The 13,997-nt window shown below is 39.7% G+C and overlaps 1 protein-coding gene across 3 annotated transcripts in view; it reads right to left on the reverse strand.

Annotated features, from left to right (window-relative positions):
* Positions 1–13,997, reverse strand: part of TENM1 (teneurin transmembrane protein 1) — a 563,665-nt gene that overhangs the window by 101,612 nt on the left and 448,056 nt on the right. For 2 of the 3 annotated variants that reach the window (XM_061179128.1, XM_061179126.1), the window contains exons 20-21: positions 8,936–9,185; positions 874–894 (exon numbers count right to left, since the gene is read on the reverse strand). In XM_061179128.1, coding sequence (XP_061035111.1) covers positions 874–894; positions 8,936–9,185 — 271 coding nt within the window. The remainder of the gene's footprint in view (positions 1–873; positions 895–8,935; positions 9,186–13,997) is intronic. The other variant, XM_061179127.1, reaches the window with a different exon arrangement.

The raw sequence follows: 13,997 nt of genomic DNA on the forward strand, positions 1-13,997 counted from the left end.
TTAAAATCACACAGATTGTTAAATGGGCAATTAATGCTTATAATTAATACTGGGCAACATTTTACCAGTAAGCAATTTGATAACCAATTTAATTTGCTTAAGGAATCAGTTATGCCAAAGTAGCAAGGCTGATCTTGTGCACTGGTATTTAGGAAGTGGCATCTCCCAAACAAAATCCAAATTACAAACCCTACCAGTGCCATTTTGATGACAATTGGCATTTGAAAGTGAACAAATTCAATTTTCTCCTTTGCAAGTTCAGGTAATTTAGAACAGTTTTGACAAGTGTAATGCATAAACAAATTGAATACAAATACTCATTATGACTAATTTCAGAGTTATGTGCCCTTGTCAGTAAATGGTCAGTTTAAAGTTTATTATTTTTTTGGTGGGATAAAATAGAAACCATGAGGTCACATAAGAGGAAAATGGAAAAATCTTATTCAAGAAGGTCATCATGGGCATCCTCTCTTAATACACACGTCAACTACATTCCTGGAAGCAGGAAGATTGCCGTGCTACCTCTCTCTCTACCTGCAACTTGAAAACATCGAATCTATTTGAACTTACAAACTCACTTGTGATATCACCTAAGGAAAACATAAGCCTGAAAGTTTTGCTTTCCCATGAAGTACTGAACGGCCAGCTTTCACTTATCTTGTTTTCTTTTTGGTATATTCTGATCCTCCAGCAAATTCCCACTTAGTGGAGCTCTCTCCTTTCGGAAGACACTTACCTGAGTTATAACTTCCAAGTTCATGTTCACATTATGCCTTTAACCTTACTTAAGAAGTTTCCCTGTTAGCGCATTATTAGGAGGTGGCGTCTTAGGCAAAAAGGGGCATTAGGTAGCCACCCATGTGATTTGCTTACCTATGTCTGGTATCTCTGTTTCTAGGGTGCACAAGGTATCCACGAGTGGCAAGTAAAAGCAAACAGAGAGTCATCAGTATCATTCAACAAGCCAAACCTAACCAGACATTATTCCTATTCCTAACTCAGCTTGTGGCTATTAGAGGGACCCCACAGGGATCACTTAGTCAGATGTGCAAGCCAAAGTGGACCCAATCCCTCCAGGCTGCTCCTCCTAAAATGGTGTCAAGGTGACTGAACATCCTGCTTGGTGGGTGGGCAAAGCTCTAAGGCAGTTTTTTTAAAAAGTTCACTCGGGACTGTTTTCACTGGAATCGGTTGGGTTCTTGCCACATATGCAGTTTCCTGGGGCTCTCCCCAGTCATACTGAATCAGGATCTTGAAGTGGGAGTGGAATTCCCAGGAATTCCATTTTGAACAAACTCAGGTGGTGATTCTGATGCAGAATAAGGTTTAAGAACCACTGGGCTAGGTTTTGAAGAAGTAGCCACTGCAAAGGGTCTGACTGTTCTAGGCTCTATTTTGTTTTTCTGTTTTTTTTATTTTGAATTTTATTTTATTTATTTTTTAATACAGCAGGTTCTTATTAGTTATTTCAAAAGCCACTTTATCAAAATGCAAACTCTTTCATTATCAAGTCTTGCGTGCAACAGACATCCCACACCCAACTTTAAGCCACTTATATGATTGCAGAGATAAGATAGGGACATCTCTTGTGAACATTAGCACATTATTTAGCAATATTAAACAATTTAACAAATTGAAAGTATAAAAGTTTTCTCTTCGACCATGATAGAATGTCCCTGGCATCAAAAGTGCTGCATCAAAATAGCTTCGATAAAACACCATTTACATCAAACTCCTAGGGCCTTGTGTTGTCCAGTTATCCATGCACCAAGGGGGCATCCGGGGTGGGCAAAACAGAACTATGTCAGAAGCAGCAGAGCGCTTTGGGGAGCCCCTGATCTATAAGCCTCTTGGCACAGGGCACTGCCTAGGCTATTTCACTCTGGGACCTGGTATGGGTCTTCTCACACCGGGAGCGCAGTCCGTGGACAGGCCTGACTTTGGGTCAAATCTGCCCAGAATTAAAAGGCTATAATCATCTGTGAAATATAGTCATTTAAATTTTAAAATCCTTTAAAACCTGGCCCTTATGTCATTTTGAAAAACATGAAGATAACAAATCTTTTTATCTAAACTAGAAAATGTACTTATTCTTTGGAACATCAGGAAAGAAGAAAAGATACAAAATGATTTCTTTTGAAGCCATCTGCAACTACTGATTCAAGTCTTTTTAAAGAGAATCTTTCTGGGATTTTACTAGTTGGGTTACGGTGAGGATCCACTGACTTTTCTGTTTCATGGGGCCACCTCAAAAGGGTGGGTATCCCCTGGGTTGACACAAAAGATCAAAAGGTAAGCGTGGGGAGATGTGATTAGAAATCTGGCCCCAGACATTTGAACCTCTTTGAGTTTTTTTGTCTCTAGACACTTGCTTGTTTTTGTGGTCTCTAAATTACAGGGTGAGTGTGCTTGAGGCTGGCTCTAATCACCGTTACAGGGTTGATCTTCCTGAAGGAAGGTGAGTTGTAAAAATACTAAAAGGATCTCATTAAAGCATGGTTTCATCTACCACAGAGTGTCATGGTACAGAACCATCTGTGTGGCTACAAAGGGTTTTGAAATTCTTAGGTGATGGCAAGGTGTGGGGAGGGGGATGGTCTGACTTTCTCGCGGCTCCTTCTGGTCCTGCCAATAATGTCACTGTGAATTTGGAAAGATGTCCCATATTACGCAGAGCAGCTTCTCTCATTAACATCTCAGAGGGAGGAAGTGAAAATGACGGAATTTATTTCCAGTGTGTGACCTTGTTCTGTCCCAGAATTACTTTTAGTTAAAGATTTAGGATTGAGCCACCACCAAAGTCGGTCTGCTGTGTAGCCGGCAATGGACTGCATGCTGAGGTGTCAGCGTGTGAGCGCTTCACAGGTGCCCGGGCCCATCAGCGGGCATCACCACCTGGCAACTGACTGACTTGAAGCTTGCGGTGAGTTCGGAGAAAGGAGTGGAATGGCAAATCTTTTTAGAGCAAGAAATGCTCCTGATGGTAGGATCTTTAAGTAGATCTTTGATTTTGTTCAGGACCTACATGATTAAAAGGGCCGTCTATTCTTTTTTAATTAAAAACTTTTTATTGAGATATAATTCACAAACCATAAAATTCACCCTTCTAAAAAGTGCAATTCAGCAGTTTCCAATACATTCATAGAGTTGTGCAACCATCACTATCACTGAATTCCAGAACATTTTCATCATCCCATGAGGAAACCCCCTATCCATCAACAGTCATTCCCCATTTCCCCGGCTCCCCCAGCCCCAGGCAACCATTAATCTGCTTTCTGTCTCTATGGATTTGCTTATTCTGGACATTTCATATGAACAGAATCATATAATACGTATCCTTTTGTGTCTGGTTTCTTTCACTTAGCATCATTTCGGACCTATTCTTTGTACATCCAGTGAGGTGGGGGATGGAGAAAAAAGGGACATGCCAACTTCGGAGTTGCTGTCTCGTGACCAGTCGTCATGAGAGTTTGCCTGGCCTGCTCTGTGTTGGTTGCAGCACTTTGCTTGTTCTTCATGCTGTTTTCAGCTTCTTCCCTTACACTTAGCCAGAAATATCTGAAGTCAAAGAACGGACTTCCCTGCCTGCTCATCTTCCCATGGTAGTCTTCCTTTGAAGACTGAGTTCCCACTCCTGCCACTCATTGACTTCTTAGATCTTCCAACTTCAGCAAACCCTCATCTAAGACTGTCCTTCTCATTCTCTGGCTCTGTCCCTTGGCCTTATCTCAACTTACCTGTCTTGTGTTTAGGGTCCCGCTTTCAGCTAGCAGTTCGTTTGAAAAGCAATCTGACAAACGAATCCATGCCCAGGGATTAATGATGATTTTAGCTTGGTGGGTCATTCTAACACAGGTTCCTGTGTTGGGGACTCTTGGAGAGGCAATGTCTCAACTCAGAGGAACACATTTCTTAGAGTGGAAATTGGGGCACTGTGGAAGGCCAGCGAAGATGTTTTGGGGTGAGGTAAAGGGAGCCTTTGAGTGTCAATGCTAATACATGAGATTACACTGGGAAGGTAACCACCTATTTCATCTACATGTAGTTTGTTTCTGTCTTTGTAGCTCCAGTGCTGCTGACAAGAGGAAGGTTCTTGGTCATTTCTCAGATATTTTCAGGGCCCTCAAAGTCCACGTTCCATATGCTCCTTCAGCAGAGTGCTCTACAAGTTCCACTGCCCCTCAGCGTGCTAACTGCCCCTAAATGGGTGCTATTCCAGTTCTACTCAATCCCTAGTCAATGACAGGAGTTGAGTCCTGAGAACAATGTAGGAAATATTAACCAGTCACTGTAAAAGAAACAGTAAAATCTCAAGAGAAATTTTCGTGTCACATTGACATTTGTCAAGTCCAAATTACTCAAGGTACCAAGAAGCATCTGCCAGGCTCTTATTTTTTTTTCTTTCTTTCATTTTTAAGGAAAGGACAAAATAAATATCTGGAGAATAACAGCATCTTGAAGAATAACAGCATGAGGTTTTTATAAAGAATAAGCCATTTCCAGTTATGCTTAATAAGTTTTCTAATAGATTCGTGAAATTAGAAGATGAGAGGGGAGCAAGAGGATACTCATATTTAAATTCTTGCAAAGCACTTGACATGGTGTCTCCTGTTTTTACTTATATAACTATCCATGTAAGTTTTAGAAAACTGAAAAATGACCCTGAGGCCATAATCAAAGGAAGAGGAAACAGAGTCATTAATTGATGAGAAATAGTTGAAGGACTTGGGGATGTTGAGAATGAAGGAGAGAAAGCTCAGGAACCTATGGTAATCTGTCTTTACACTTGTGAAAGTTTCTCAGGTAAACGAGGGAAGTGGCTTCTGTGCTTCAGATGTTAACATTTGCCACTACTGAGTGGATGTTTCATGAAGGCAATATAAGGAAGAATTTTCAACAGAGCATTCCAAAGCTGCAATGGACTGTCTAGAGAGATACGTAAGTTTTCTGTTATTGAAAAGGATCAAACGAAGTAGAGATGATCAACCGTCAGGCATGCAGTGGGCACTACATTGTACCAGATACCTCCATGGACTCTTTCTATCGCTAAGCTCACAAATCTTTGATATCACTTTTGTGTTACTGAAATATGTGTGTGTGTGTGTGTGTGTTTAAAATTTTAACACGAGAAGCAAGTCACTAGGGATACCTAGACCTAAACTATGTCATATAGAAATAAATCTATCTTAAAAAAAAATCTTCACAGAATGTATTTTTGAGACTCCCTCAGGTTTAATTGCATGATCTTATAAGCTTCCTTTCTTTATTATTTTATCTCAATTTCCCACTGGAAGGAAGCACTAAGATGTATATGTGCAGATGAAATCTGCAGTAAACAGGCAAAGGGATACTATATACTTAAATAACAAGAAATAATATTGTTGCTCTTGGCATGTTGCTAATAATAATCACATAACTGACTTTTCCTTACCCTCCCCATTCAGCCAATGGGGGATCAGCTTGAGGAAATAAATGATCATCCACCAATGAAAATGAAATTTTTTTTGAGGTCAGATGAAAGAAACTCAATTGGGGACAGTTTGGATGGGTAGAGCTGAGAGGAAAAATCTATAGTCTTCTAATCTTTGAAATGTCAAGGGGCATCTGGAATTGTTCAATGTGGCCCAAAATGGAACAAGAGGATGAAAGAGAAGGAAATCTAGAAGGGCATCCAGTAGGAGCAAGCTTTATGTCCTCTCAAAATGTCATCAAACTCTGGGCTGAGAAGTACACATCTGTGGATCTTAAAACAAGTTAGACCGTATAAGACATGTAAAAGGATGCTCAAATATTAACGTGAAGCCAATTTTATAGATAGAAAAGTAGAAAACAGAGTAGTTAAGTTATATAATGAATAACCTGACAGAGAGTGAAGATCTAGAATGTTCTGTATCCCTTTCTGTAACAACTTATTGACGATATTGCTCTTTCATTCACAGCTTTAAATGCAACCAATAACATAATGACTATATATAGTCTGTGTTTCCAAGGAAACAGATGACTCAACCAAATAAAATGACTAATATGCACTGGAGGGGGGGCAATTAAATTAACTGATTTTAACATCAACCAAAAACTGGTACAAAATGAAGTTTCTGTCTATATACAGTAGAATTCAATGAACATTATGGTTGTTAAGCTAGCAAAGCCCCTTATATCAACTTATTTCTCCCCAGGAAGTTTAAGCCTGGAAAAGTTACAAAGCAAATATAAAAATTCACCAATTGTATGTGAAAGATGCAATGTGTACAGTATAGGCTACCGATCAGGATAGATACTTTTTTTAAAAAAGTGAATCTAATAAGAACTATATTATTTTCTGAGTAAACATGACAGATAATGTTTGCTGTCACAGACTGGGTGGATGGTATTGACTGCAGTCAAATAGGGAGTTACCTGTTAATTAGGTCAAAATGATCATATATATATATATATTCAATCAGCGTATTTCTCCGATGGCCAATCAGAGGAGTGTTGGAGTAGAGAAGGAAGAACTATTTTTTTCTTCTTGAACCTAATGCAGGGAATCTTAACCATGAGTCTATGAAAGGGCTTCATCCACAGGGGGGGAATGTGGGGAGAGGGAAAATATGTGACTCCTGAATTTTGTGTGAATGTTTTTTTCTGGGGAGAAGGCCCATAACATACAACAGATTCTCAAAAAGATCTGAGAATTTAAAAAAAGAGTGCTAGGAAGAATTGCTCTACAGGAAGTCAGCTCCGAAGAGCCAGCTAGGGAGACTCGGGCCAAGTGAGAGCCTGGGTGTATGAGCTCCTGGTGTGCACCCGCCTATGCATGTGAAGAGCTGAGACAGTGAGGGAGAGCGGTGTTTTGGAGTAAGAAGGAATAGAGGGATTGCAAAACACTTCACGCCGTCAGAAATGAATTTTCCTTTATACTGAGAAAATCACTGCAACTAGGGTCCAAGTTATTCTACTTTAGTCTTCAAATGACTTTGTGTTGAAGGTCATAAGGTACTTTGGACTCAAATTCAAATTTGTGAACTGTTAAGGATCCTTGACGAGGGAGAATCTCCTTGATGAATGGCAATTGCTCCACCTTAGGTAAATTTGCATTTAAATTACAACGGAAAGGACTAAATTTAGCTGGGTTTTCTTTTTTGTTTTTATAGATAATCCTATGATTTTTTCCTCTGAGGAGTTAGCTATATAGGGGCTAGCTATATAGGTTTTATAGGGTTGGCTATATAGGGTCAGCAAGACAAGGTCTCTGTCTACCCGACGGCCAAGATCTGCATGCCTGGAAATATTCAGATGGTGAATGAATTGTTCAGTGCTCCACCCATGTTTGGCATCAGGTAGACAGAACTTCCCTAGGATTTTGAAAACAACAGAGAATGTTGTATAGAACATTTGCAAATCCAGGCATACAACCATCTTGGCCTTCCTTATTGACTTTCCAGTAAGTAGGTGCCCAAAGGGATAAGTGCTTGTAATGACAAATCCGGGTGAGGTAAGACATCCCGAGGTACATGAACATTTGATTAGGGCAGGGTGCTATGAATTAGTACCTCTCTAGACTCTGTAGATGTGCTTTATCTTTATAAAATCTTAATTTTACAATCTATTTTTTTATCAGTCAAGGGATTTAACAGCTTTGTTCTCTATGACAGCGTTTGCAATTATAATTAAGAAATGTATTAAAACTGGAGTGAATTAATGTGAAAAATGGATGGGGGCTTGGGACTAGAAGATTTCCCCAGCTAGGTATGAAAGACTAACTCAGTCTGAGAAACGGGAGGTAGATTCCAAAGCAAAGCACAAGAATCTGAAAAATTTCGAGGACTGTCCTTATGTATTCAAATTTCCACGTTTGTGTCAACATGAGTGTTAAATGAAAATGACCCAAGATTTTGCATGTGCTTTCACTGGTCTTGACTGTGCTCCATACATACAAGTTGTTCCATCATTGTCTCTATTCTCCCAGTCACTACTTTTCAGGTCAATGAGGTGATGAATGAGGCAAGAACTGTTTTGTGGAATAGTTTATAGAGTGGCGCCAAAGTGTTCTGGAACATAGGGAAATTTTCAGCCTAATGTCCTGAAGGCATGTGTCAGGGATAAAGCTGTCATAACCAATGAGAAGAAAGGCTCTACCAGTTTACCCAGGGAAAGGGAAACAGGTCTGTTTATCTCTACTGGGATGAGAGAGGATGTTTTCCTTTTCTAGGACTCCAGGGGACATATATTTGTGTCTTATATCCTTAGAAAGGGAGAAATAAAGCTGATTAAGCCATGGTCTATTTACTTGCTATCTTTGTGTAACTTCAAAATATGAAATACCAAAAGGTATGAATTCCTTTCAAAAGGTGCCAAAATACTTTGTACTCTCAAGAAAATTCCTAAAACAGAGGGAGAAAGCCTAAAGATGAATGCTTTAATCATTTTTTCCAATGGATTAGAGCTTTTAAGGATAAAAAAGTAATCCTTCCTCAAAATGCCACACAAACACAGACGGCCATTTTCCTTTTGATGAACTGACCACTTCAAAAGACTGGACCTGGGGGACTTAGAAAATTTAGCCTTTTGGATTTGACAACACCTCTACCTGCTAGAACGAATACTAGATATTTCTGATCAGTCTTCATAGTGGCCAGAGCAGGGGTTGAGTGACTTACCTGAGCACTCAGAAGTACTGAGGTCCACGTCAGTGACAGGAATGCACCCAGGGAAGGCCACACATACAGGGATGTCAACACTTCCTTGTTCTCCAAAGCAGTGCTCAAAGGTTTCTTCAAGTACAAGTAGCCATGGTGACCTATGTCTTTGTCCCTATTCCTGCATCTTAACTCAGTACTACAATATGGGCAACTGCATTTTCTGCTCCTTCTGGCAATGCCTTGTCTCTTCCTGTTTTCTCATTCTTGCTTTTTCCTTATCCACTAAGCAAACATAGAGATTAGAGGAGACTTACCTTAATTCCAAAATACTAACGGAGTTTCCCGAGGGAAATATTCGCCTTACAAAATTGAAGTCACCAACATACACACTACCATCAGGGCCAGAAGCTAAGGCGACGGGAGCAAAGAGTTTGTTGTTGTGGGCAGGGCCATTGCAGTTGGTGCAGGCAACACTCCGTTGGTGTCCATTACCCATTATGGTTGATATGACTGGAGGCTGCTGGGAAATGAACATATTTTCTCCATTCCCTTTATGTATGATTCCTAGATCCAAGGGAAAAAAAAAAAAGAATTAAAAAAATTACCACACAATGTTCTCAGCGATATTTTAATTTCTCATTGTTCAAAGCAGGAAGGAGTGTTGGCCTGCTATAAAAGAAGTTGAGAGTGAAGCACATTGCCCCAGGTTTTATTTAACTGCACAGCTACAACAAATGGCAGCATAACACTTTGCCTCAGTTTGCCCACCTGTGAAATGGAGTAATATACCCAGTCCCTTTAATGTTGATTCTAAATGCCTCAATGAAGCATTTAATGACTAACTTTTAATGATCTCCTGTTCACTTTGGGCTCTGTGAATCATCCGTGGCTGATTTTTCATCTCTGGCTGGCTTTCTTCTGATGCCTGGCGCACACCTGTCTGACTTCAAACCACCCGCACTATGCAACGGGTTCCTGAAAAGGGAGTATCAGTCAATTTTAATATTAACCTTAGCAAAACACAATCAGGAAGGTAATCTACTTCTGTGAAAAGAAAAGAAATCATATTGCTAGAATGCACTTCAAAGATATAAGAAAAGGACTTGAATTTTCCACTCTTTTGGACCATATCTCACTATCATCAGTGCAGGAAATAGAGATACTGACTTATGAGAATGCTGGAAAATACTTTGCAGTCATTTTCTTTGGGCAATCTCATCCATTCTCACGGCTTTAACTCCCATCTCTCTATGCTGAAACTTTCTCCTGTCTAGAGTTTTCACCTGACATGCAATTTCCTAGTAGATCTCTTTACTTGGATGCCTCACAGGTACCTCAAACTCAACAAATTGAAAACTGAACTCATTATTTTTCTGCACTCCCCTACCAAACCCTGCTCCTCCTCCTGTGTTCCCTACTGATCTTCCGAATGGTATCACCAGGCGTGTATTTACCCAAGTTGGGAATGTGGGCACCACTGTGGCTCTTCTTTTCCCCACTCTCTAAACCTAATTAATTACTAAACCCCCATTGAGTCTATCTCCTAAAATATGTTGAACCAGTTTCATGGTCTCCGTTCCTACCACGACTGCTTTCGTTCAGTTTGTCTTAAGTTCTTGGTCTCCTGGTCTCCGTGCATACCCATCTCCAAACCACTGTCCACACTCCTGCCATAGAGATTGTTTCAATCTGTGGCTTAAAACCTTTTAATAGTTCCATATCCTCTGTGGAGTAAGGGGCCCATTCCTTATTATTAAGGAATACAAAGCCCTTCATGATTTGGCTCTTGCCTCCTTCTTCAGCCTTCTGTCTCATCGCCCTCTCATGTGTATCCTGAGCTTCAGCTACAGCAAACTATTTACAAGTATTTTCACATGCTTCCATTCCTCTCTGCTTTTTTTAAAAAAAATATTTATTTATTTATTTATGGCTGTGTCGGGTCTTCGTTGTGGCACGTGGGCTTCTCTCTAGCTGCTGTGCAGCATGTGGGATCTTAGTTCCTCGACCAGGGATCGATCCCGCGTCCCCTGCACTGGAAGGTAGATTCTTAACCGCTGGACCACCAGGAAAGTCCTTCCTCTCTGCTTTTGTACTTTGCTAGTCCCTCTATCCTGAATGCCTTCCTCATCTTGTTTGCTTGGGAAACTCTTACCTATCCTCCAAAGCTCAGCTCAGTTCTTCCCCAATGCTCTATCCAGCCAGAATTAGTTACTTGCTCCTCTGTATGTGCAGTTTTCCATAGCTCTATTATAACACTTGCCACATGTATGATACAGTTTTCATTACTTCTCTATCTTCCCCATTAGAACATGAGCTCCTTGAAGGCACACCCTCTGTCTTACTCCTTCCTGCGTTTCAGTGCCCATCCCTGTGGCCAAGTTGTTATAAGTGCTCAGTAAATGTTGAAAATAGGCTTTGAGTCTCTTATAGTTTCCTTGTCCAAATTCCAGTGATTTTGAAAACCTGCTGAGCCTGGGCAGAAAACCCAAGGAACAAGTACTGCTGTGCTAAATAGCTCAAGTCTGCCCAGAATGAGCCAGGACAGGTAAAAAAAAAACAACAAAGCCATGTGGTGAGAAGGCATGCCAGTGTGTCAGGCTGAAGTAACTGACAGCAAATGAATGAATGCAGTTATCCTGTCCAGTCTTATTTTTTCTCCCATGACCCCTGCTATCTGTCTCCTCGGACTACCTGTTACTCTCCCTAAACATTTCCTGAAATGTCTCCCTCAGTTTTCTTCCAACTTTTAGTCCCACAGTCCTACAAGAGAAACTACTGATCACTCTGAAATAGGAACGTTGCTGGCAAAAATAGATAAGAGGGTAAAACATGCACAAAACCATGGCACCAGATATGAACCTGGAAGGGGCCTTCCAGGAAACAGAAAGCCCATACTCATATAGCCTTTGGATTTCAAATCTAAAGTAATTTTACTTTCCCTCCCAAGGTGATTTCTGGCTATTTTTTCAACATATGATCTGCAGGAGCAGCTATGATCTTATGCCCCAACAAATTGGTCTTTTATTGTAGAACCATGAGATAGATATCTTGAGGCTCACTACTTTCTTATTTATTTTATTAATAACTTTATTAGGCAGTAAAGAAATTTCTTAAGATTTAGAATAGTTAATTAAGTTAGATTAATAGGATGGAATTTCATTTCTCAAAAAACACTTAATCGCAATGTGATCAATACTGCAATTTAAATGAATTGGGAGAAAGTGAATGAGAACTGGCATGACAGTTGCACAACATCATTGAAAAGAAATCTCCTGATGATCACTCACTGAATATCCTACCAAAGAGACTATGATATGTTCTTTAATAAATGAGAAAACCAACTGTTTAGCATGTCAGTATTTCAGCAATGCACTACAGGGTATATCATTCAAAAATATTTCCAATTATGGGCTTGGAAATAGCAGATTTGCTATTAAAATCTATTTTCACAGATAGATCTCCATTTTTTTTATATCAATATAATGGTATAGTTAACAATTACCTTCAAAATGACATGTTATTACCAGGCTCCTGGCAATTTAAAAACTAAGATGGCTATTCTAAACCATTCTTCTAAGCCTGCAATTCTAAAACTCCTCTTTTCTATTAGAAAGCCCAGCACTCCATCAAAGAAGAAGAATGATTAAAGGAAATAAAACATAAGGCAATGTACTTTCTGATTACATCTCAACAATTGATGTCTTGCTTTCATGCAAGGTACTAAAGTGCCCGTGTACTGAAATTACCATTCCTGTTTAAAGCTGAAGCAATCAAAGCAAAAATGGGCAAACCCCTTTTGTATTGCCCTGGAAAGATAGATCATTTTGAAGGGTGTTTTTGTTGTTTCAAGAATCTGTTTAACCTTCCATTACATAGAACCGGGGCATACCATCTAGCAACAATGATTTAACACCAATTCTTCTGCAAAAGGTTGCTTTGAAAATATTTTGTTTATGTTCCTGGAAATCTTGATCAATTACTGCTGCCTCCTTTCCAGTTTATTCTGCCACACACGCTCATTTTGAAAACAGAATCAAATGATCCTGAGACTACACACATTATTTATATGAAGGCCAACTTCCTGCTAAGGATTGGGTGTCTTGTTTACAGTCAACAAAGAAACCCCACCGGCTGGATCCCTACAGCACATTTTCTCCCCCAAGTTTTCCTTTTCTCTGCCAAAAAGTCAAGTCTGTTGTATAGTAAGTTAAGCATACTTTTAAACACACTACTCATATCTTCCTGCTACCTTGCTCAGAACTTCTTTTGAAGCTTATAAATAAGTTTGAAATAAAAATTCCCCTTGGGAGCCAGTGGGTGGTGCTTTATGCTGATTTCAAAGAAGAAACCATTTTTCAGGCTTATGAACAACATGGGACCCAATACATATTTCTCTTAGGACTTGACTGAGAGGATATAAACACAAACTGGGAGATATGCCAACGTGATCAATGGAAATTTACTTGTCCTCCCACTAAAACCATTTGCCGACAAACTACTGGCCTATCTTGGAGGCTAAGTTAAAGGAAATTCTTTATCCATTTCAGACAGATGACAATACCCAATTAGAACCCTGGATTGTTTTTTCTAATAATTTTAAACACTCAACTGGCATAATTTTAAAGAACTGATTTATCTTAAAAGAATAAATATGTACTCTCTGTAATCACTAAGAAGATGTATTTTGAAGGAATAATATTGAAAAACACAAGTTCCTAGTTTTTTTTTTAATCTCACAGTGAAAGCAGGAACCATCTCGATATATCAGGCATAATATTTGGAAACAATGCTCCACAACCAATGGCTAATTGTCAGGTAAATACAATTGCTGCAACTGAAATGACAAATGGTCTGAAAACACTGCCTACTAGAAACTACCTGCTGCATAATTATTTTGGAGCCAAAGAAAAACTGCAGAATTGAATGGCAGCAGACATCCAATCTAATTACAGGTGTCTTTTTAACCAGCGAGAGGAAATTGGGGGAAGATAGATTCTTGTTTCTAATCTGCTATCTGTCTCAGATCAAAAAAGCGGGGTGCCTAAAGAGTTAGGCTCTGGCCTTAATCAGTCAGAAAAGACTGTCTGACCTGAGGGGGAAAGAGCATTGCTTTCTAATTGGTCCTCTCAAAGCTGCTCCTTCACACTTATCATTCCTGCTTCTAAAACTGCATTTATGGGTGGGATTTAGATTCTGAAAATGTCCCAAGAGAGGTGTTTGTGTCCCAGGGCAGGCTGAAAGGCACTGGCAGAGCTGCCTTCAGATCTGTTTCCTGGCAAGTGTGACCAGTTCTTGGTTAGAAATACAATGTGCCTACAAATGAGATGATAAAATGAACAAATCTTCCTTTTAAAAAATCTATCTTAAGTAAGGTTT

The sequence above is a fragment of the Eubalaena glacialis genome, chromosome X (genome assembly GCF_028564815.1).
Source record: "Eubalaena glacialis isolate mEubGla1 chromosome X, mEubGla1.1.hap2.+ XY, whole genome shotgun sequence".
Lineage (NCBI taxonomy): Eukaryota > Metazoa > Chordata > Mammalia > Artiodactyla > Balaenidae > Eubalaena > Eubalaena glacialis.